This window comes from Candoia aspera, chromosome 9 (assembly GCF_035149785.1).
Source record: "Candoia aspera isolate rCanAsp1 chromosome 9, rCanAsp1.hap2, whole genome shotgun sequence".
In the NCBI taxonomy this organism is placed as follows: domain Eukaryota; kingdom Metazoa; phylum Chordata; class Lepidosauria; order Squamata; family Boidae; genus Candoia; species Candoia aspera.
The window spans coordinates 22,253,789-22,276,943 of NC_086161.1; the positions used below are offsets into that span (position 1 = coordinate 22,253,789).

The following is a 23,155-nucleotide window of genomic DNA, read 5'->3' on the forward strand; positions in this document are numbered from 1 at the left end:
TCTAGTCCTGCCTTAGGCATGAAAGCTGGCTGGGTGACTTTGGGCCAGTCACACTCTCTCAGCCCTGGGAAGGAAGCAATGGCAAACCACTTCTGAAATGTTGCCAAGAAAACTGCAGGGACTAGTCTAGGCAGTCACTGAGGATCAGACATAATTGAATGGCCAAAAAAAAAAAAAAAAAAATAGTGACAACGTAATCAATAACAAAACTGCAACATGAACAAGAAGGATTTGTAATTTTAACTGGTACAGACAGAAGTCAAATCTAAATGAAAAAAATTGCAAAGCCCTCAGACCCATAAGCAGACCCAGTTCTACATCTGGTGGCTCTCTTATTGAAGGTGGTTTTTCATAAGGTTTCATAAAGGTGGTGGTCTTTGTGGCTGTTCGGCTAATTTTACGGTATGAACAAGGCATAGGAAATAAGATGTTATTTATCAGAGTGTGGGGGAGTAAATATGAAGAAGGCATTCCAGAGTGTGGGGGAGTAAATATGAAGAAGGCATTCCCTTAATTCATTAATTGTTTAGTTAGATTTATATCCTACCTTTCTTCTAGGAATACAAGGTAGCATGCTCGCACCACCAGTTTTATCCCCGCAACATCCCCGTGAGTAGGCTGAGAGATGGTACCTGGTCCAAAGTCACCTAGCAAATTTCTGTGGCTGGGGATGGACTGTTATAACAACTGTATCGCAGTGGCTACCTTAGGTATTTGGAGTCCTGGCCAAAAGCATTGGTGGCATCCAGACCATCTCTTTGAGTTTGCGTGTACAAGATATTAACCAGAAACATCTGTGCTTTACAGGATAATATGCTATTTTGTGACTCATGTGATCGGGGCTTTCATATGGAGTGTTGTGATCCCCCTTTGACAAGGATGCCAAAAGGTAAGGAGGGGCTGAAATATTATGCAGGAGGAAAAGGTAAAGCTTTTCAGATTACATGGAAATCTTTAACACATAGGATGGAATTGATAGGTAGAACAATGTATACATTTGCACTCCAACACAATAAAAGATCCCGCCTTTTTATTAGAAAGTAGCTAAGAAAATGAACTGTAAGACTAGGTTTTCTCCCCTGCTCTTTAACATATGTATGAAGCTGCTGGGAGATGTCATTCAATGGTTCATGGTGTGGTATCATCAGTATCCTTGCCCAGTGCCTACAGGTTGCCAGGATCTGGATGGGAGAGAACAGGCTGAACCCAAAGCCTAGTAAGTCTGAGTTGTTATGGATACATTGGGGTTCTCCATCACCAGTAGAGTTGTTCCTTGAGGGACAGGCACTCCCTATCAGGGAGCAGGATCATGATATGGGGGTCCTTCTGGATTCACAGCTCCTGATGGAACAGCAGGGTGGAAGTCATGGCCAGAAGGGCTCATTCCCAGCTTTAGATGATGCTTCAGTTGTGACCACACCTGAGGCACAAGGACCTAGCTGCAGTAACTCAAGCACTTATCACCACCTAGCTAGACTACCATAATGTGCTCTACTTGCGGCTGCCCTTAAAAACTACCCAGAAATTACAGTTGATCCAAAATGCAGCAGCCTGCATACTTTCTGGCTTCTGTTACTGGGAGTAGATAAGACTGGTTTTGTGGACCCTGCGTTGGTTGCCAGTTGGTTTCCAGGTACAATTTAAGGTGCTGGTTTTAACCTATAAAGCCCTTTTTGGCTTGGTGCCTGGATAGCTGCAGGACCACCTACTCCAACGAGTACTAGCCTGACTGATCAGGTCCAATAGGGTGAATCTGTTACTGATCCTATGTTTTCGGAAAATCCAGGGGGCTAAAGTGAGGAGGCCCTGCTCTTTTGTGGCAGCGCTGATGCTGTGGAACAGCCTCACAATTGAGATCAGGCGAGCCCCCTCGTTGGAAGCTTTAAAAACAGAATTGTTCTATTCCTCCTGATTTTAGCATGCCGTCTTCATTTCCTGTTTTTATTCTTGGTAGTTTTCAGTTTGGGTGGTGTTGGCTTGCTGTTTTTATAGTTGTTACCTGGTGGATGTTTTATTCGGTTTTTATATTCCGTGTAAGCTACCAGAAGTGTCTAGATTGCAGCAAGGTAGGAATATGGAAAACAGACAAGCAAGACTATATTGCTCTGGCCTTAGCTATATACTGGTATTATGATGTGGTTCTGTACCTTACAGGCATGTGGATATGTCAGATATGTCGGCCACGTAAAAAAGGAAGAAAACTACTCCATAAAAAGGCAGCACAGATTAAGCGGCGTTATGCCAACCCAATAGGACGTCCCAAAAACAGATTAAAGAACCAAAATGCAACGTAAGTACTCTGAATTGTGGAGCATGATAGGGATGATGCAGTTTTGTTGGAGGTGTCCTCCTTTTTGCAAATTAAGGAGACAAGTGTCTTGGTAATCTTGGTAACTGCTTTGGAAGAGGTTAATATTTAAATTTTGAATAGGTTTTGCTTTTAAACACAATGTCCCATTTGCTTTTGATTCACTTAATTCTTTAATATTCAAACTTGACGTTGCTTTGGTTTCAGCATTTTTTTCCATTGCTGGCTTTGGAGTTTGCCTAATAAGGGTACTGCCGTGGGAAGATTTAGGTGGGAAACGCTGTCTACAGAATGATATAAATCAATATTCGTATTTCTTAATTCTCCTTTCTAAAAGAACACTTCTGCAAAAGGTAGATTTTGCAGAACCGGAGAAGAGCTACCTTTATGTTAAAATCCTTCAGGGAGTTGGATTTCAATTTGATTTAGAGTCATTAGTGAGCTTTGATCCTCAGGAACAAGGTTTGAATGTACACTTAACAGCTTTTGAGTTAAGGTTGTGCATTAAATGACAAATACGTTTTATGCTGAGCTCCGAAGAAAACAGTCCCACTTGAAGCGTTCCATCAGAACGTTTCATTAGAATAGTGAAGTTGACTGTGTTCTGCTAGAGCAAATCTTGAAACAAATCCTTAGAACATTCACATTTTGTTTTAAGCTTGGAATACTCAGCAGGGCCTGTCTTGAGGTTAGAACAGCTCTTAGCACAAGTTTTGCTCTGAGTTTGGAACGTTTGAAACGTTTTCTGCACCCGATTTTTTGCGGGTATGTCTATCTTCTGTATTGCAACCCCTTCTGGTCCTCCTAAACAAGGCAGGGGAGAGTTTTTCTAGTAAGGTGTTGATCTCATTAAAGGAAAGCGTTTGTATTCCTGCAGCCATATTGTCTCTCAAAAGTTCAAAATCGTTGCTGCAACGACGAAGTTTGAGCAGTACTTTGTTCATTATTGCATTTGAATAGTTAGATGCTTGTCCGTTAATGCAGTGCAAAAAGGCTGGGAAACTGTGTAAAGGATAAACATTCAGGGGTGTGCCAAACTCACTGTTCCAAAACGCGGGCAGAATATTGCAAACCTATTCCTGTTATTGGAAGATTTACTTCTGGAAAACTACCAAACCATCCCAAAAACAGCCGGCTTGGGACATTCAGGGAAATACTGGGATGTTCTGTCCCTGAATGGTTAGTTTTGCACAAAACTAAAAACATTGTTTCTTCATTCAGAAGCCATTTTTAATGGATCCTGAGATGCTTGCCCATAAACACAATTTTTAGTATTTTACAAAAAAAAAAGAAGCGTGCAATATTTGCAGTGGCTGTTGTATTTTATGTTTGTTCAAAAGATTCATGAGAAATCAGCACCAGATGCCATTTTGCACTTTAAAATGGAGGTAATCTCTGTGTTGAATGATTAAACATAGTTGGATTTGATTCCAAGTAAATTTGCAGGGATTATAAAGTATAATTTTCAGCCCAAACAGAAAGTTTGAAAATATGTACTGTGAGTCAACTACTGTTTGCATGCTGGGTTGATACCTTTGTGTCTTCTTTCTGACGGCTTTTGCTGATAGCTTTTCTTTTTCCTCTCCACTTATTTGTTCAGATCAAAAGCCCCCTTCAGCAAAGTCCAGACAGGACCCGGTCGGGGTCGTAAGCGTAAGACTCCCCTATCCAGTCAGTCAACTTGCTCATCAGAAGGGGGCTACTTGGAGCAAGTTGATGGTCTGGAATTCTGCGGAGATGCCAGCATCACCTTGAAGTTCAACAAGAAAACCAAAGGGCTTATTGATGGCCTTACCAAATTCTTCACCCCGTCCCCTGATGGGCGTAAAGCTCGAGGAGAAGTAGTGGACTACTCTCAGCAATATAGGATCAGGAGAAAGGACAATAGGAAATCAAGCACTTCAGACTGGCCCACAGGTAGCTAACAGATATTACCTCTATATTTTATGGAACTCAGAGGTTTTCAGAGTGAACTGCTATAAAGAAACTGTGATGACTTCATTTAAAAACTGGCCATTAGAAATTATCTGTGGTGTTATCATAGAAGGACCAGAGCAAATAATTACCTTGATTTATTGCTGCAATTTATTGTTTCAGTCAGTATTACTCTTAAGAAGCATCTGAAGCTGGTTGGAATTACTGTCTTTTATCTAGAGACCATTGTTATAAATCGAGATAGGGTACAGGGCAGTTTTGATGAAGGGATTTGGGTGGATGTAGAAGAGAAGAATTATTTCATTTCAGTAACTAAGGAGACTGTCTGCCAGAATCAAGGAGGATCTGATTGGTGTCGATACATGGCAAGGAAAGGCACAGGTGCCATTTGTGATGAAAAAATTACTTTACTTGCTGTTCAAATTGTTGATAATTCATCAAGGAATTCTAAATGTTCTGTTTTCAGACAATCAGGATGGCTGGGATGGAAAACAAGAAAATGAAGAGTGGCTTCTAGGAGGCCCAGATGTCATGGTGGAGAAAGATATGGAGTTGTTCAGAGACATTCAGGAGCAAGCATTGCAGGTAACATTGAGTAAACTTCCATGCAGTTTGTTACAACCAAAGAAGCTCATCAAGAAAGAAGTGCTTACTGCTATCAAGGAAACTGAAGCAGATCACTTACACAAGATTTTCTGAGTATCAGACAACTGATGCACACTTTATTGTGACTTTAATGCAAGAAGGCAGAATTGCAGGGAGAACGTAGAAGACGCTGTGGCATGGCTCAGAAGCATGGGCCTGAGGATGCAACTGTATGCTGGTTTAGGAAGACCTAGCTTGTGAATCTTCCATGCAAATGATAAATAATAGTTTTGCTTGTTGCAGAATTAGTATGGAATTACTACAGTTGGGTTGAGCACTTTGGTTGGGCATTTCCTTGTGCCTCCTCTTTTTGTAGTGCACAGTGAGTTGTGGGATCTCCTTTGAGATCCTTGAGTACAGTTTGCTTGCTTGTCACTTCCCTTTATGAGGGACAGTAGTTCAGTAAAATGTTTGGCAATCTCTAGAACGTTTCATGTTTTGGGAATGCTTGCTCAACAGTCAGACGTTATCTTTTTTTTTTTTTAGTGAAGGCAGGATAGATCACATTGGAAAGCTATGAGAGGGGGGAAATTTTGGCCGCATTTTCAGGTGAAGATGGAGAAGAGGTCTGTGACTTCATCTGGAACTAACACAAAGGAGGAGAACCTTAAAGTATGCAGACTTGAATGAACTGGTTAAACTTGCAAACTTCTCCCAGCTTTCCTAGCCAAACAGCTGTGAGATGCAATACGTATCGTATTTTGAATACATTTTGTTAATGTATGATTCAAGCCTTTGAAACAAATTGTTTAACATCTATAGGAAGGCAGAGGCGTGGCGTAGTTACTGCAGGGCTACTGAGAAAGCAAGCATCTCTTGCAGCCTTCAAGGAACTTTAAGTCTCTTGCTTCATGCTAGAACTTTGCTAAGAGTCTAATTGGTTTGTTTTGGCAAGGACTGGGTTAAGTGCAGCTGAGTAGCTGACGCAGTCCGTCTCTAGGTAGAGCAGAGGGCCGCACCTGAGCAGGAGGGAATTCGCTGAGCAAAAATGGCTTGCTGAATTGTTGGGGAAAGGCTGAGTTTGTGAGGCAAGAATAATCTAGAGCAGGGTGTGGAGCCAATTTGGAAATTGGTCACTTTGATGGAACTTGGGCCATCTGGATGGGATTTGGGCTGTTGTGATGTGCAAACAGTTGTATTGGAACTGGGACTCCACCTTTATTTCGGAGGTTCACTTGGAGGAGAGTTTTGTGGATATTGGGAAGGCACAAACTCATAAGCTGTTACCACAGGTATAGTGAGCAGTCTGCCTACTTGAAGCATCTCTGTGTATGCGTAAAGTAATTCTGTTGGCCAAAAATAGAATATCTGCAGTTTCTTTTGTGGGATTATAGATTTATATTCTTCATTATCCCTGTTAAAAACGATTACATCTTCTCCATCCCTGTTAGGAACGAAATGGTGATTTATTTCAGTGTGGCGGATTCTTACAGGATGTAATTCCTCTGACTGGTGCATTTGTTAGAGCTCTTGCACTTGAGCAACTAACTTAAGGCCGATGTTCGAATCAAACTGGTTTCTTAATTTACCTGTTCTGTGTCCCACCCACCCAAAGAAAGAGACTTTCTTAAACTGTGATGAAAACAAATTGGTTTGATTTGCTCCAACTCCTCAGTCAGTCCCTCAGGCTGGCTGGCTTCTTTTTCTTTTTCTCTTTCCCTTTCTCTTTCTCTTTTTCTTTTTCCTTTCCTTTCCTTTTTTTTCTGTTTCTGTTTCTTTTTGTTAAGAGCGCCCTGGGAATCAGCCAGAGATGACATTTGGAGAAAGTGCATTTGCTATTGTGTGCAATATGATATAGTGACAAAGCTTTTGTTGTGAAGGGCTGTGAATAGGTCTAGCAAGTTGTATTCTAGTATATCAGGTAAGTGTGAACGCAGGGCAAGGTTTTGCAGAGGCAGTGTCAACCTTATTGCTACTTTGAAATGTGAAATAAAAGAGATGGTGGGCAAGGCATGCCTATAAACTCTCATGGAGAAGTGGCTCTGTCCTGAGGTTGGTATAGGAATATACAGACTGCTTTGTGGGATAAGATCAAAGGTTGATCTACTATAGCGTCCTTTTTAACCCTTGTCAGCCAGAGGTCTCTGGGAAGGTTGTGAGCATGGCATGATGGGGGTGGCTGGCCATTTCCTGTTTTATCCTTAGTTTGTGGTGTTCAGATGCGCTGATCCTAAATACAGAAGCAGTGTTTAGCTATTAAAACTCACCCTTAACTTTTAGGAGAGAAAATACAATCCATACTTAAATTACATAATGTGACACTAAGTTCTGTTAAATCTTAACCAGTTATTGGAGAAGCTCTTTCATACTATTCTACTAGAGGATGTACTAATTATAATTGCCTTATTAAGGCCATTTATTTCAAAGACTCATATGCTGGGTTCTGGGAAAAAAAAAAACAATCTCAGTTTAATAAACCAGTGCTTCCTAGGCTTCAACTGAAAGTTGTGGTCTCTTCACTCCTTCTTTATAATGAAGGATTTGTAGGACTTATTAACCAGCATCCTGTCACGTCCAAACCAGGAAATTTAGTTTAATCTTGGGCTACAGATTTGGATAGGAAACTAGGGAGTGAGGGAAGAGGGAACAAATTAGCACATTGTTCTCTGTTGATCTACTAAACATAGGTTTATATGATCTAGCAAAAGAAAGGGAGCAGTTTATAGATAGTTTTAAACATTATAGAACTATTTCTTACATCACCAAGTTATCATTTGGATGGAGATCAGCTCCAGTGCAGTACATTAGATCATTGTTAATTCAAACCTGAAAATATTTGCTTTTAATGAGTCTTCTGAATGAATCTTGCAAACTCCAGCTTAAAGGATGATTGAATCCTGGGTCGAAGGGGGACATAGTAACTGTGGCTTGAGCTAAAGAGAAAATAATTTGTGGGACTGAAGAAAAGTAGAGGGAGTACATGAATACACAAGGCTTGTTTTCCTGGTTAAAATGCTAAACAATCATTTGGCATGTCACTGCGGTTTGGTTCAGTGCATGAGGGTGGGGAAATTTTGTAGACCCGACCCTTGTTCTTTTACCTGAATGTTTCAAGGTGCTCCTGTAATTCCTTGGAAAGAAATGGGGACATAGAGGAAAAAAGTAAGGAACAAGAAATGGCTTTATGATGGAATTTCAGCTCTGCCTAAGCTGAACTAATTCGTCCCTACTGAGGAACCATCTGCACAGGCTTCCTAACCTGAAAAAAATGTGAGCGTGCAAAGGGAAAGAACGCAGGGGCTGGACCTTCTGGCTTTGGCTATAACGCCTTTAGGGCGTAAGGACTGGACATCTGAAAATGTCTGTGGGATAAGAATACCTTTTGGCATGTGCTTGAAGCTCAGATGTGAATACACAGTGCTGAGAAGTAAGACACCTGAGTATCTTAGAAGCAGCAGCTGGAGTAATAAGAGAAAGAAAAACACCCCGTCACTAGGAAAAGCTATAAAACATTTATAGTCTTTATTGTTTAAAGTTCTCAGTGCATGGTAGAAACTAAACAGGAAAGGATTGGAGGAGCCTAATTGGCATTTTCTCTTCACTTTTCTGCCTCTGCATGTAAGGGCAATTTGCAAGATATTACCATCTCTTGAGAACATCGAGTTGGGAGAAAAGGGGTAGGTAGCGAGGAGAAAGAAGGGAATCCTCTGTTTTACAATAAGTAAAACTATAAGTAACAATTAAAGCCAAAATTATGCTGATCACTTGAAAGGCAGATAGATGACCCCTGAGCACTTAAGATTTTATGGCCACGATTCTTCCTGCAGAAAAGCTGTTTTCTTTTCCAAACGAAGCTCCTTCCTAAGATTCTGGCAGGCTGGGAGTTCCTAATTTCATTTTTACTCTCACAGATAGTGTGTGTAGAGATAGATATCTTTAAAAAGAACTGCTTTCTTTTGTCCTTGTTCAAAAGTTGCATCTGTATAAATTGATAATGCTGATTTTTTTTTCATATTGGCAATTGTGAATAAAGAAGTCATAACTTTTCCCTAGAGACCTTAACCCATCCGATGGCTCTTCAATTGCCTTCAGTACCCTATGGCAGTTCCCTCTCAGGTTTATGCTTTTTATTAGAAATGCTTTTTCCTCTTTTTCTTTTCTTTTTTCCTTTTCACTTTATTCCAGGGCATTTACTTCCTTAGACTGGTAAAGGGAATATCAAGTGCTTTATGATCATTGTTGGTCTGTGTCATTACAGCATTGTTTCTCAGTCTTGGCCACTTTAAGGTGTGTGGACTTCAACTCCCAGGATTCCCCAGCCAGCCATGCTGGCTGGGAAATCCTGGGAGTTGAAGTCCACACACCTTAAAGTGGTCAAGGCTGAGAAACACTGTATTATAGTAGTAAACATTTCTAGAAATATTAAGTATGACTGGGATAGCCTTTTTCCTATCACACGTAATTTTTTACTTCCTCCATTTTTGACTCTGGGTAAAAATTGCTGTTCACGTAAACAGTCTGCTTTTTTGCTAGATTCCCAGACCTGTGGAGTAATAGTGAGTGGGTTACGTTTATTTGTTTGCTTCTTTTACAGAAAGTAGGAGTGACAGGAGCCCCTGACCCCCAAGTCCGCTGCCCGTCCGTCATTGAGTTTGGAAAATATGAAATCCACACCTGGTATTCTTCTCCATACCCACAAGAATATTCCAGGTACGAAGCACATTTTATGATGCGCCGTGTGTTGCCCATTGGAACCTTTTGCAATTGCTGGAAACAAAGCAGCTCTTATTACAGATTTATCCCAATACACTCACACTTTAAGCTCTCTCCCTCCCCTAAAAAAACAGGATGGCATGTCAGTTGGAGAAAGGCATCCGCAGTCAGCAGTGTAATGAGATTAATAAATATGCAGATAAAATGTTGGAGAGTAAAATAAAGAATACACGTTTGCTTATTTTACAATGACCTGTTTCCTAAATTCATTTTTCGAAAGAGTTTTGAATTCTTTTAGTAAGGGCTTTATGTGAGAGGCTAAAGAGGCATACTTGTGATTGTGATGGTTGGTGTGCAGTTAAAGTAGTAAGATTTGGAGGTATCCAGTATTGCTTTCCTGTAGCCCTTTTGTACTGCTAACGTTTGAAGTTTGAAGATAAATTTCCTACTTTATCTGGTTCTGCTTCTTACTGATGGTGGACAGCCCTGGATATATTATGCTAGAGGTCATCCTAAGCCATCTTTTGCTTAGGCCTCTGCATACCTTCGCCTGCTCTTGTGCCTCTTTGGTTCAGTCCTGCCCAGTGGATATTCGCTTAAGGGAAAACACTTCCTTGGTCTTGCCATTTGTTGTAAGGGTGAGAACTGGAGGGATTATATCATTTTGCTCTTTCAAAGTTGCCTTTTTCTTTGGCCCTGAGTGGGTATAATTGCTTCATATCTTGCAGGTTGCCCAAGTTGTATATTTGTGAATTCTGTCTCAAATATATGAAAAGCAGAACTATTCTCCAGCAGCACATGAAGAAATGCGGTTGGTTTCATCCCCCAGCCAATGAAATTTACAGAAAGAGTAACGTTTCGGTTTTTGAGGTAAATTTCAGCAGTTCTTAACTGTTGCTTGATTGTCTTAATAAAAGGTGAAACGTGCGGCACGGTCCACAATGAGTTTTTCAGAGCAAGTTCTGATGCAAGGGGTAGGAACTGGCTCCAGAACACAGAAATACCATTTGAAGAGTCTCTGGGCATGTTGTTTGTGGAGTGCTGGGCAGTCAGCAATTTTTAATGAAGAAACCAGTGGGTGAGGAATTGGTTAATGCCCACGCATGTTACTGCTTCTCTGCTGTAAATTTCTGCCTTCTAAATTGGCTTTTTAAATACCATTTCCAAAAAGAATACTTTTTCATGATTTAGGTGACTCTTTAAATAAGGTTATAAATTCTTGGCCATATAAACGAATCTAAGTGGTAAGCTGAGGAACACGGGCTGCCTTGCGGGCCAAAGGTCAGAGCAGTGATGTTTTCCAACTGCTCTCTCTCTCTCCCTCTCCCTCTCCCTCTCCCTCTCCCTCTCCCTCTCCCTCTCCCTCTCCCTCCCTCCCTCCCTCCCTCCCTCTCTCCCTCTCCCTCTCCCTCTCCCTCCCTCCCTCCCTCTCTCCCTCTCCCTCTCCCTCTCCCTCCCTCCCTCCCTCCCTCTCTCCCTCTCCCTCTCCCTCTCCCTCCCTCCCTCCCCCCCTCCCTCTCTCCCTCTCCCTCTCTCAATGCTTGCAGAAATGAATGTTGCTCTAATATTATTTGGCTCTGGTGGCCAGAGTATGGTATAGTATTTCATGTGGTTTCCCGGTGAGGATACAGCGAATTAATCTACTTTTCTTTTTAAGGTGGACGGCAATGTCAGTACTATTTACTGCCAGAACTTATGTCTGTTGGCAAAACTCTTCCTGGACCATAAGACTCTCTATTATGATGTGGAGCCGTTTCTTTTTTACGTGCTGACGCAAAACGATGTGAAGGGCTGCCACCTCGTTGGGTACTTCTCCAAGGTGAGGATGCAGAGATGAAACCCGGCTTTTGCTTAGCAGGAAAACCTGCATGGGTGTGTTCTTGTGAGTCGCCAAGAATTGCGCTCCGTCTGAAGGTGACTTTAGTTTCATTTTGCCGTGCTGGGCAGAGGTCCTTTTCCGATCGCTCAACAGGAGGAAATAAAGCTAGACCTGTGCTGCGTCTGCACTGTAAAAACTGCTGTAAAACCTATGGGAAGGAAAGTGGAATTTGGAAATCCATGTAAATTATGCAAGCTGTGTATATTGACAGGCATTTCCTTATCTGCACATTTAAGCACGTATAACCACTTTTAGATACCTTGTATTTTTGCTAGTCATTAGGGTAGTAAACCACCTTCAGCGTCAAATCCCACGCTTCCCCCCACACCACTTCTGGAACTGTGGCGTCACAAGATCTGATGTGTGTAAGAAGATAATTAAATGTTCTTTCCCTATCTCTGCCTTTTTTTTCCTGTCACTTTCCATCCTATAGTTCTTTGTTGTATTGAGCCTTCTGTCCTGAATTGGTATCTCTGGAAATTACCTTTGAAATTAGTCTGAGCTGCATCCTAGTGGCTATAATTGGGCTGGTGTTTGCAGTTTAACAGTCTGAACTCAAAAGCCAGTTTGAAGTGGATCTGCAGTAATTCTTCCAAAACTCTGCTGGATTTTAACTACACGAGGGACTTCTGAAGCAGTGGGTGCAATTTTCTGTGCCCCTTTTAAAACTCTGTCTAGACTAATCCAGGGAACTGAAGCAGTTAACGTGGCTGGCTTTTTCTTCATCCTGTTGAACAGAGTGTATCCTCCAAGGAGCGTGGATTCCAGCTTAGCGGTTCTGAGGGGAGAAGGTTTTAAATTACTTCCTCATCCCTTGGGTAGTGAAGAGTACAGCTAGTTGGTGAAGTAAACATTCATTGTTAGCGCCACCGAGCTCGCTGCTCCACAAATCAGATGCTGATCTCATTTCAAAGCTTTTGTTTGCACTCTGGAAAAGAAGCAATTGAGACCGAACACGGCTTTCGTATTCCTCGTGCATAGAGAGGGGCCAGGCGTAAGATTTAAGGCCTTGCCTTTGCATTCTTTCTCCTCCTCTGCATTCCCCCAGCCTCCATCCCCATGCAGAAGCTGTTCTGCTTGGAGGAGAAATTTTCAGGGGAGACATTCATGCCATCCGAATCTGCAGTTTAGCTAGTCTACCTACAAAATGGGATAGGCATGCTGGATTGTGGTTCTGTCTTAAGGGCCTAAATCCTCCGTTTCTTTGGAGGCACTGCAGATTTTAGATTTCTACTCTGAAGTCCTTTTTTTTTAAAGACAGGGGAAGAATTTGTGCATTTATTTATTTATTTATTTATTTATTTATTTATTTATTTATTTATTTATTTATTTATTTATTTATTTTACAGGGCTGCCTAATTGGAATGACTCAAGGCAGTGCTCAGGACCTCAGAATCAATTCAAGTACAATAATAGCACTTCAGGAAATACACAGCCATTCAAATGGTTCACAAATCACCCCAGAAATGCTGTTTTCCTGAAGGCTGGCAGGGTCAGACAGGTGGACTTGGGGTGGGTCCAAATGGGTCTTAGGAGGAAATGCTACTCCAGAAGGCAGAAGGAACAACAGGGAATGCACGTCTCCAGTGTCCCACAAGATGGCATTATTTTATAGATGAGCCTGGGGTGTGCCCACCATGCCAGGTCTTATAGGACAGACTGGAATAATTGGAGACCAGCATTCCCATAAATACTGAGGCCTGATCCTTGAAGAGCTTTATAGAAGACAACCAGGACCTTGAATTGTATCCCAAAACCAACTGGTAGCCAATGCAGCCCACCAAGTAGAGGTGATATGTGGGTGTACTACTCACATATCTGCACTCTGGACCAGCTGTAGTTTTTGAGTTTCTACATGAGACAGTCCCATATATATCGTATTGCGGTAGTTGAGATGGGAGGTGCAGTGCGTGAGTGATCATATGGAAGGTGTGTTGGTCTAGAAAAGGATGCATTTGGTGCACAAACCCTCCTAGCTGTAGCTGCCACATGGTCTTCCAGCAACAGCAGTAGGTCCCGGAGGCCCCCAGATTGTGCATCAGTGCCATCTGGGGAAGTACACAATTTGTATGCACCTGTTCCTATTTCAAAACTGAAGATAGAAAATCCATGGACAGAACTGATCTCTGAACCCAAAGCTACCTACTTTTGCTAGAGTTGAACCTGGGCATGTTCTTTCCCATCCAGACCATAAAAGGGGATCACAAGACTCTTCTGAATTTCAGAATTCAGCAGCTTGGTTTCCTTCTCTTATAACTACATGAAAAGTAGTGAAAACTGTAGAGTACATTTGTTTGTTTATACAGCTACTTCTATGCCACTTCAGTCAAGTGAATCTAAGTGGCTTACAAGTCTGTGATACCATAATATCCTGGTGCATAACTAAATAACCATTAAGCCTGTATATCAAAATGAGATTAAAAATACCCAGTAGACTGCCAAAGCATTCGTTACTCATCCCAGGGTTGGGATAATACTCCTCAGTCCCCAATATCTCTGTGGAAGAACCAGGTCTTTACTAATTTCTGAAATGCCAAGCGGGAGAAACTGCCCTCATCCCAGGGGTAAGCTGTTCCAAGGAAGGGAGTTCTCAGAAAGAATGCTTACCTCTGAGATCCCCCTGCTGCATGTCTTGGTGGATGCAGACTTTTACCTTCTGTCCTGGACAGACAGGTTCTCTTGGGAGAAAGCAACTCTGAAGATCAGCAGGCCCAAGCTGTATAGGGCTTTATAGGTTATAACCAGAACCTTGGATTACACCAAGAAACCAGCAACCAACTCAGCTTCCTGTACTACCATCATAGAACAATAACAGTTCTTGTCATATTAGGTTAAATGGGTTTACATTAATTAGAACAACATGTTTTCCCTCAGACAGGTGAAAATAGCATGTCCTGACCTCACTCACAAAACTGACACTGTTCTGTCCAGTTGATGTTATTGCCCCATTCATTGTGGCATCTTGTTTTTTCACATACTCCTATCAACTAGTATCCATACTATTAACCGTATTAACTACTAGTGTGAGTATAAAAAATTAAAATGAATATAAAACAGGAAAAAAGAAAAAAATTAAAAACCAATAAAATTGTGTGTACAGTGTAAGAGTAGCAGATGCCTCTCAATGGTTGATAATATTGGATTGTTGGTTTAGTCTCCATAAAATCTTTTTCTAATTCAGCGTTACTGGAATTTTAGAATCTGCTAAGGCATTATGACAAAAGAAAAAAGCCTAAAAGTTATTTTAATAATATATATTATCATTTAGCTGTTTTGGGTAAAATATATTCCTTTTGTAATCTTTCAGAAGTCTTTAAAGTATCAGTAGTAATTAACTGATTAAAGTTACTCTGTTTTCCAAAAAAAAGGATTTCCCCCCACCATTTTTAAACTAAGGATTCCATATTGTCAACTTCTCATGAGATCTAAAATCAAAGTTTCTTTCCTATATAGTGATGCCTAAATATATTTAACTTGACTTACATTACTATCACAAAATTCTTACTGGAACTGAAACCAAGTTCTTGTTAGGATTTCAAGGGTGCCGAGTAATAACTCTCCCATATGGCCTGTACCGGTACATATTCAGTATAATCTTCATTCCCCTATATTAACAAAAGTTAACAAGCCCATTGATACGGTTATTTTAAAAAATCAAAGCTGCTGTTATCAGATGTGAACCATTGTTTTGAAAGAGACCGGCTTGGCGCTTGGGCCAGATCAACATGGCTGTCACTCTTCAAAGTGCATATTTGTTTTCATTAGATTTATTCTTCCCCACAGACGTCTGGGTATTTTCATCCACTTCTTAATATCCCCATTTATCTGCTCCATTGCTTGAGATAGTGGTATCTGCTGAACAAGATACTTTTCGAGGAATAATTATCCTTGGTTATTTCACAGAATCCCAAACAACAAACATTTCCCAGTTCTTCTCCGCCATCTGAAGTCAGGTGTATTGCTATTTCCGTTTTAGAAAGTTCGAAGAAGCAGGAGTGGGAAGACCCTTAGTGACAGACCTCAGAGCCACGGTCGCCTGGAATAAGCATTGCTGGACTAGATACTTCAGTTACCAAACCATATTCAGTCATCTTTTTTTTTTCCCCTCCTGTTCCCGAATAATTAGAGGCTTGCTGTTGTTCTTCCATTGGAGACGTGTTATTCATCTGATTTTCTTTGATGCCCCAATGGAATTACAGCTGTGTCCTTTGCTGGAATATTCCCTCTGTATTAATTATTGTCCCAAATAACTTCTCTTCCATGTCACAAACCCAGGCTTTTAATGACTGGATTCTTTCTTCCTCTGTCTCTCTCTCTCACCAGGAGAAGCACTGCCAGCAGAAGTACAATGTCTCCTGCATAATGATCCTTCCCCAGTACCAACGCAAGGGCTACGGCAGGTTCCTCATTGACTTTAGTAAGCCCCTTCTTGTTTTTCTGTTTCGGTTTCCCTTTAACTCTGCATTGCAATTTATGGAGCTGTGCAATTCTCCTGCAATGTGATTGGGCTGAATGTGACTTCAGGGGGATTGTTTATCTGAATTGGTTCTGTTTTGGAATTCTTCCCCCCCCCCCCCGGATTTCTGCAAAAACAAATGCTTTTTTGATTGAATGTGATTGATCGACTGCACCGCTGCCTTCCTTTTTTCCCTGTTGCACTTCCACTCAGCAAACATTTAACAGTCTTCCTGCTTTGGATCTGAGTCCCATTTTTATCCAAACACGAATTTCGGTAAACGGTTGCTAATTTGTATTGTATTTATGTGATGGTAGCGGTGCTGTTACAGCTCTGTTTAGGTCCAGCTGTGGCCCTTTCCACATGTGGAGGCTGTGTTTATCTAAGGTTGGCAGTGCCTCCTCCTAAATATTCCCACAGTATTGTGGGACTTGGGTGCAGGTTGGGACATTCTTGTGTGAGAGGAAGTGGTGCAAAGACAGTTTTGTGACATTTCCTCTGGAGCTGGGAGTGGATGGTTTCCTGCTGGTGGGAACTCCTGCCTCCTGGCTTCTTCCCTTGTTGCTCTCAGCAGTTGGATGCCTCTTATTTTTAACGTTTTCCCCTTGCCCTAAAAAGCAGAGAAGATGAGAGAGCCGAGCTGAGCCTGGCAGCCGTTCTGCAGTTGCTGCTTGAATGTGCAGAAGAGGGCACGAGGGGAGGCCGGGGGCTGTCTGGAGATGCCCTGTGATTGAGCACTAGGTCCCAGCCTACCGATGAGCAATAAAAGATTTAAATCATGTTATATAGTCAGAACAGTTCAGCTGGAAAAACAATAACATTAAAAGCTGTTAATGGAGATGGAAATTAAAATTTTTGTTCAAACAGTTAAAGACAACGGGCTAGAAACTAGGAGACTGAGAGTTCTAGTCCCGCCTTAGGCATGAAAGCCGGCTGGGTGACCTTGGGCCAGTCACTCCCTCTCAGCCCAAGAGCCAATCAGGCGTGGTATGAGAGTTCTAGTCCCGCCTCAGGCACGAAAGCCAGCTGGGTGACCTCGGGCCAGTCACGCCCTCTCAGCCCAAGAGCCAATCAGGTGTGGTATGAGAGTTCTAGTCCCGCCTTAGGCATGAAAGCTGGCTGGGTGACCTTGGGCCAGTCCCTCTCTCAGCCCAACCCACTTCACAGGGTGGTGGTTGTGGGGAAAACAGGAGGAGGAAGGAGTATTAGGCATGGTTGCCACCTTGAATTATTTATAAAAAAAATAAAGGCAGGATAGAAAATAAAATAAATAAATGTGGAAGCTTGAAACTGTTCGTGAAAAATACTGAATTTACTCATTATATCAAACATTTATTGTTGGAGCGAAATGCTTCTCAGTTTCAGTATTGTCATAACAGTCCGCTGGTCTCTGCTAAACTTGATGTTTTAAAAAATGACACTAATATAATGTAAACAAGCAGTAAGCCTTATTGCAGCAAGATGAGGCAGGCCTTTCCATACCACATTCTTACCCCAGAGAGGGTCCTTTCCCCCTGGCCTGCCAAGATCCCTTGGTAAAGGGACATGTGGGAGAAAGTTTTCTGTTCGTTTCAGTGAGTGTGATGCCTAGAAATAAGTAGGCCTGAGGGTTATTATTATTTGGGAACAGATCTCAAATTATTAATTTGGTGACCAGATGTTCAGCAGGGGGTTGATTAGGTGTTTGATGGATGAGTAGACATTACAGGATAGGAAGGCATGTCCCACCCTTTTATTTGTTTATTACATAAACAGCCTCTAGAAATAGTTGGAATGCTTAGGCAACAGGAAATGGGAAAGCAAGATGTCTGGCAGACACACAACACAAGAAGATTGCGAACCAGTTGGGTGGATGTGGGGTAAGGAAAGCAGGGCACACACTGACCCAAGCAAAAGGTTTTGATGGCTACTATTCCAGAGCCTTTGATTTACAGTATCCCAGGATCTGGATTAATCCAGCCTGTAAAGGAAGAATCAGTGGAATTTACATACTTCTGCCTTGAAACCATCTCTACTTGAGCAAAGAGGTGAATTTAGAGTCATAAACTACTGCTGAGCATAGGAGAAATAAATATTTGTACTTCTGCACCAACCTGAAAGCTCTCAGAGTGCTTGAGCAGAGGCATGGCGTTACAGACTTTCATAAAGGAGAAGCATGCTGGTCATCCTTTTCAACTGATCTCAGAGACCAGAAGATCTGATACCTGTGGACTTTTTAGTCTTTAGGATTCAAAAAAGGCATCTTGGATTGTGCATGAAAGTGAAGTAGTAGCCAAATCCAGCTGGATAGCAAAAGTACCTTGTCTGGCCTTGGTGGCAGTGACAGGAAATATAAAGGCAGTGCTTTCTGGAGAGGAAGAGAAGTCCCATTTTCAAAGCCAAACTAAGTACCTGTTTACTCAATTTTTCCATTTCTAAATGAGAAGATGCTCATTTGTGCAGACGGCTTCCTGTGTAGTGAAAAGTGAGTCCCGCATTAAGTGCTCTAAAGGGATGCTGACATTTTCATGTTCATTATTTGAAATGAACTCTGTGCACTGATACAATTTCTAGCTGAAGTTTCAGTTCTTTTTAACATTCTTTAAGTAATTGCCTGTTTTGTACCGTCTTGTTGGTGTCTGGTCCATTTGAAAACTCACTGATCACTCATGATCACGTGTCTTCCAATAAGCCTCTGAATGGACTTTATTATCAGTTTGCTCAAGGTGAAGTGTGAGTTGAAGGCTGGGGAGAAAAATCCTCTCAATCAATCAATCAATCAATCAATTGTTTATTTAAAAAAATGATGAGAGTTACCTTGAGTTAACTCTGGAACGTTGACCTCAGGATGGGCGGCAGCAGCTGGGAGTTAATCTTTATAAAGCCAGAGTGTGTAATGAATGATGGGCCCCTGACTTGAAGGAAAAGAGTTATTCTAGTTGCTTCATTGATTTGATCAACTCTTTGCGGGGCCTTGACACCACCAATCTAGCCAGAAAAATCAAGCAGCGGCACCTCCCTTCTTTTTGGGGGCGGGGTATGCTTGTATCTAGTAACTATCACTTATATTTCATAAATTGAGAGCTTGACTGTTGTGATATTCTAGACAGGGAGCTGCCCTTTGGGACTTTAAGAAGCAGCCACTGGCACTTAATCATATAAACCCTGCAGCTTGCTTCTGAATAACCCAGGGAGCACACCCTAAGGTGGTTTGAGAAATAAGTTTTTTGCAACAGGTTAAAGATTAGCACATTCACCGTGACATAAGCTTTTGTGGAACGCAGCCCGCACCACTGATTGCACTAAAAAAAAAAAAAAAGTAAAAGCAAAATGATGTACCAGATGAAAATGTGCATTGAGTCCCCTTCCTGCAGGTTGGGGGTAACCCATGATTTCAAGCCCTTAACGTGATGAAGTAAATTGTACAGCAGATGCTTCTTTTTGGATAAGAGGCAAATTGCTTGGTCTTTGGGGAACTTCTAAAGTGTCAGCTTTTAGAAACAAGGCCCAGAAAGGATTGAGGTGCCTTTCTGTTCTACCAGCTCTTTTCAGAGAATATTGCTTTTTCTCAGCTGGTCAGTGCCTGCAAAAGAGAGGCTTTGAGAAAGGAGGTGAGTTCTCAAGGCTTACAGAAGTATTACAGAATTTTAAGAAGGAAAATGAGAGGGGGCAAAAAGGAATTACAAAAGAGCATATTAAAAGTTAAGCATGACCACCGTCACACTCTTGGGTGGGCAGTGGACAGAATGGAGTGTACTGGAAAAGAGGGAACACGGATCTCCACTGTTTAGCCATGCTGTGTTTTGTTGGTAGGCTGTTAATCAGAACAGGAAATATCTGCCCCCAAGTGGCCGTGAACACAACTCGGATGCAGAAATACATTTCGTCTTTATAGCCTACCTGGACCTCATTCTCCAGCATTTGCTTCAGTGGAATGGGTGCTAAAGCCCTTCTCTGTGTAATTGTTGCCTAGTCAAGACACTCTGTGGCTTGGAAGAATTATTTGTCTTCCTTGGAAATTGAGATCTTGGTTAAAGAGTATCCCTGTCACTGTGGTTCCATATTCCTGTCCATCTTCTGAAAAATCCCAGCTATTATTCATGAAGATCTCTCTTGGTGTCTGTCTTGCTTTCTTGATGAAGCAGCAGAGGAGGTTGCATTTATTTATATTTATTAGATTTTTATCCCGCCTTTTGTACAGGAGCTCAAGGCGGCGTTGTATGTGACATTGATGCTGATGAGGGCCAGAGTAACAGGTTGTTGGTCATAACAGTGGGATTGTTTTGTGATTTTTCCCAAAAGAGATGTCACTAATAGTCCTTCAGGGACCCTGAGATGCTCCCAGGTCTGGGTGAAACCAGAAGGGTTTTACCTTGGTGGACATGCCAGACCTATTCCTAAGTGCTTTCTGCTTTCTCTTAGGCTATCTCCTCTCTAAACGTGAAGGCCAGGCAGGATCCCCAGAGAAGCCACTGTCTGATTTGGGTCGTCTCTCCTACATGGCGTACTGGAAAAGTGTAATCTTGGAGTGCCTTTATAACCAAAATGACAAGCAGATCAGCATCAAGAAGTTAAGCAAACTGACCGGCATCTGTCCTCAAGACATCACTTCGACTCTGCATCACCTGCGCATGCTTGACTTTCGTAATGATCAGTGAGCATCACAGACCGGTTCCTTCTCTCACAGAATCGGGGGGCCTCAGAAAATGGCAGGATTATGCTCAGGGCTGATTCTGTAGACGCTAAAATCCTGAAAAACTCAAGCATGTTTTTTTCTTTAAGAAACACACACACACACACACGCACACACTGAGTTCCTAACCCTTATGCTGTCAAGATCACCCTCAAGAGTTTGTTAAAATCTCAGAAGTGAGGGGTGAAGTCAGAGAGCCAGTGTAGGGATTGAGGGGTTGGACCAGGAGTGGAGAGGCCCAGGTTCTAGGTCAGCCAGGAAAGCTCCTCGGGGAACTTTGGGGCAGTTCCTTCCCCTCAGCCTAACAGCCAGTGTGGTTTGGTGGTAGAGGTGTTGGACTAGGAGCAAGGAAGCCCAGACTCTGGCCGCCCTCAGCCATAAAAGCTCCCCAAGTGACACTGGGCCAGTCATACTTTCAGTCCAACCTAACTCACGGGATTGGTGGTTTTTTTTTGGGGGGGGAGAATGGAGGAGGGGGTCACTGTGTGTGCCAACTTGAATTTCTGAATGAAAAGCAGGGTCTAAATTAACAAACATGAATTATGATGTATATCCTGCCTTGTCTGGATACATATCTTTTTGAGGCAGCTTCAGAGCAGTATCAAGGTACATTAATTGAAACCTAGTTAACATCTGTAGTTAAGTTACTGTTTTCTTCCATTGGGGAAATTGATAATAAACAGCCCTGTACAGCATGGGACAGACATTTCTTTCTCCAGTCTCTGGCAGAAGCAGAAGAATTACGCAAAATAATGCAGATTGTAACATTAACCTAAGTCAGTCTACCCTGTGTTTGCCCTTTGAGAGAAATGTCTGCGCTCTCTGGTGGAGAATTTGATTGCCTTGGTACAGGATGCAGAAACACATGGCAGCGATCATGAGTTCTCTCGGTCGAACCGTCTCGTGTCAGGCTGAAAAAGATTGAGCAGGGTGAAGTGCAGGAAGGCAGTTCTGGAGCATTAGTGAGTGAGCCTTTGGGGATTGGCGGGGGATGGCTTGGTAAGCAAACAGCACGAGAAGAGGGAAACATACAGAGCTGATTGGCAGGGAAGAGGTGGCAAGTCCTATGCAGCCTGGTGGCTTCCTTGCGCCGACTAGTAGACCAGCTCTAGAACATTGGGCAAAGAACACACGCTCCATGAAAGGACACATTTACTATTCGAGAGACTGTTACATGTTCTCATTGTGGAGGCTAAGCAATCTGCAGACTTAAATTTTATACCCAGGCCAAGTTCTGCACAAAAAAAATTTAATCCTGCAATCTGTGTAAAGTATAAAAGTTGATTCTCTCAAACGGCACCATTTAAGCCAGAGTTCCTCAACCTTGGCAACTTTAAGATGTGTGGGGGAATTCTGGGAATTGAAATCCACACATCTTAAAGTTGCCAAGGTTGAGAAACACTGATTTAAGCACTGCTAGTTACAGGAAAGAGCAGAGAACCATAATCTCCACAATATGCTCTCTTGAACTCCTGAATGAAAAGTGGGCTGTAAACCAGAGAGAGAACTTGGTGCTCCCGTCTTCAGGAACCAGAAAATAAACATTTCTACAGCGTAAGAGCTAGAATCTTGCCTTTTCTTTTATTGGAAAGGTTGAGATTTTTAGGAAGGGTGAATTTTGTATCCATTGCCATTCTTGCAGTTTCTGTATTACTTCTGTTTTACTTCAATATCAGTATGTTGACCTTTAAAACAAAAAGCCGTAGAACCCTACCCCCATACTGTCTTCATGTAGTCTCTTAATGCAGTACAGCAACTTTCCTGGCAGATGCTGTTTTTTGTACATTTTAGAGATAAATTATTAAAACTCCAGTTGCTTCTTAAGTGTTAGCATACAATAGTTCCTCAAGCTTGGGGACTGAGGATAGTTTTGATTATTAAAATATAGATTTCATGTTTCAGGAATTTATTCTAAATAAGTCTTAATGAATGAATCACGGTTGCCTGGGTTCACACAACACTCTCAGCCATAAGCCATAATATATGCACCAGAGTGGACAACATTCTTCTGAGCCCACACTAATGGCTTAGTGCATTTTATGAGCCCCAACGATGTGGGCTGGATTCCACGTCAAGAGTGTCTGTGACATTTTGAAGGCAGTTTTTATGGAGGTGAGCTACTGATGTGCTGCATGAGTGGCCAGTGATTAGTAGCGCATCTCTCATTTGGCTCTCCCTTTCACTGGATATCCCAATCACCTTTTTTCTCCTTGCATTTCCATGTTTATAACATGAACTTGATGTCCAAAGCCAAAGCCGCCCATTCTCTGTTCTTTCCTCAGATTTGTGATTGTTCGGCGGGAGAAACTTATCCAAGACCACATGGCAAAACTGAAACTGAACATCCGGCCTGTAGTGGTGGACCCAGAATGTCTGCGCTGGACTCCCGTCATTGTCTCAAACGCGATGGTTTCAGAGGACGAAGATGATGATCCTGAAGAAGCAGAAATTGATGTCCCTCAGCAGCCTCGGGAGAGAGACATTGAGGTCAGGGTGCGATGCTTTTATGCGTGTATGAAATTGTTGAGTAGTTTATACAGGTTTGTCTAGCGCAGCATTTCTCAGTCTCGGTGACTTTAAGACGTGTGGACTTTAGCTCCTAGAATT

At 42.1% G+C, this 23,155-nt stretch overlaps 1 protein-coding gene across 1 annotated transcript in view; it reads left to right on the forward strand.

The window, feature by feature from the left end:
• KAT6A (lysine acetyltransferase 6A) overlaps positions 1-23,155 on the forward strand; it is a 63,289-nt gene that overhangs the window by 28,922 nt on the left and 11,212 nt on the right. The window contains exons 5-14 of the mRNA XM_063311274.1: positions 808-889; positions 2,155-2,290; positions 3,909-4,225; positions 4,710-4,828; positions 9,423-9,538; positions 10,270-10,411; positions 11,199-11,360; positions 15,744-15,837; positions 20,278-20,509; positions 22,831-23,035. Coding sequence (XP_063167344.1) covers positions 808-889; positions 2,155-2,290; positions 3,909-4,225; positions 4,710-4,828; positions 9,423-9,538; positions 10,270-10,411; positions 11,199-11,360; positions 15,744-15,837; positions 20,278-20,509; positions 22,831-23,035 — 1,605 coding nt within the window. The remainder of the gene's footprint in view (positions 1-807; positions 890-2,154; positions 2,291-3,908; positions 4,226-4,709; positions 4,829-9,422; positions 9,539-10,269; positions 10,412-11,198; positions 11,361-15,743; positions 15,838-20,277; positions 20,510-22,830; positions 23,036-23,155) is intronic.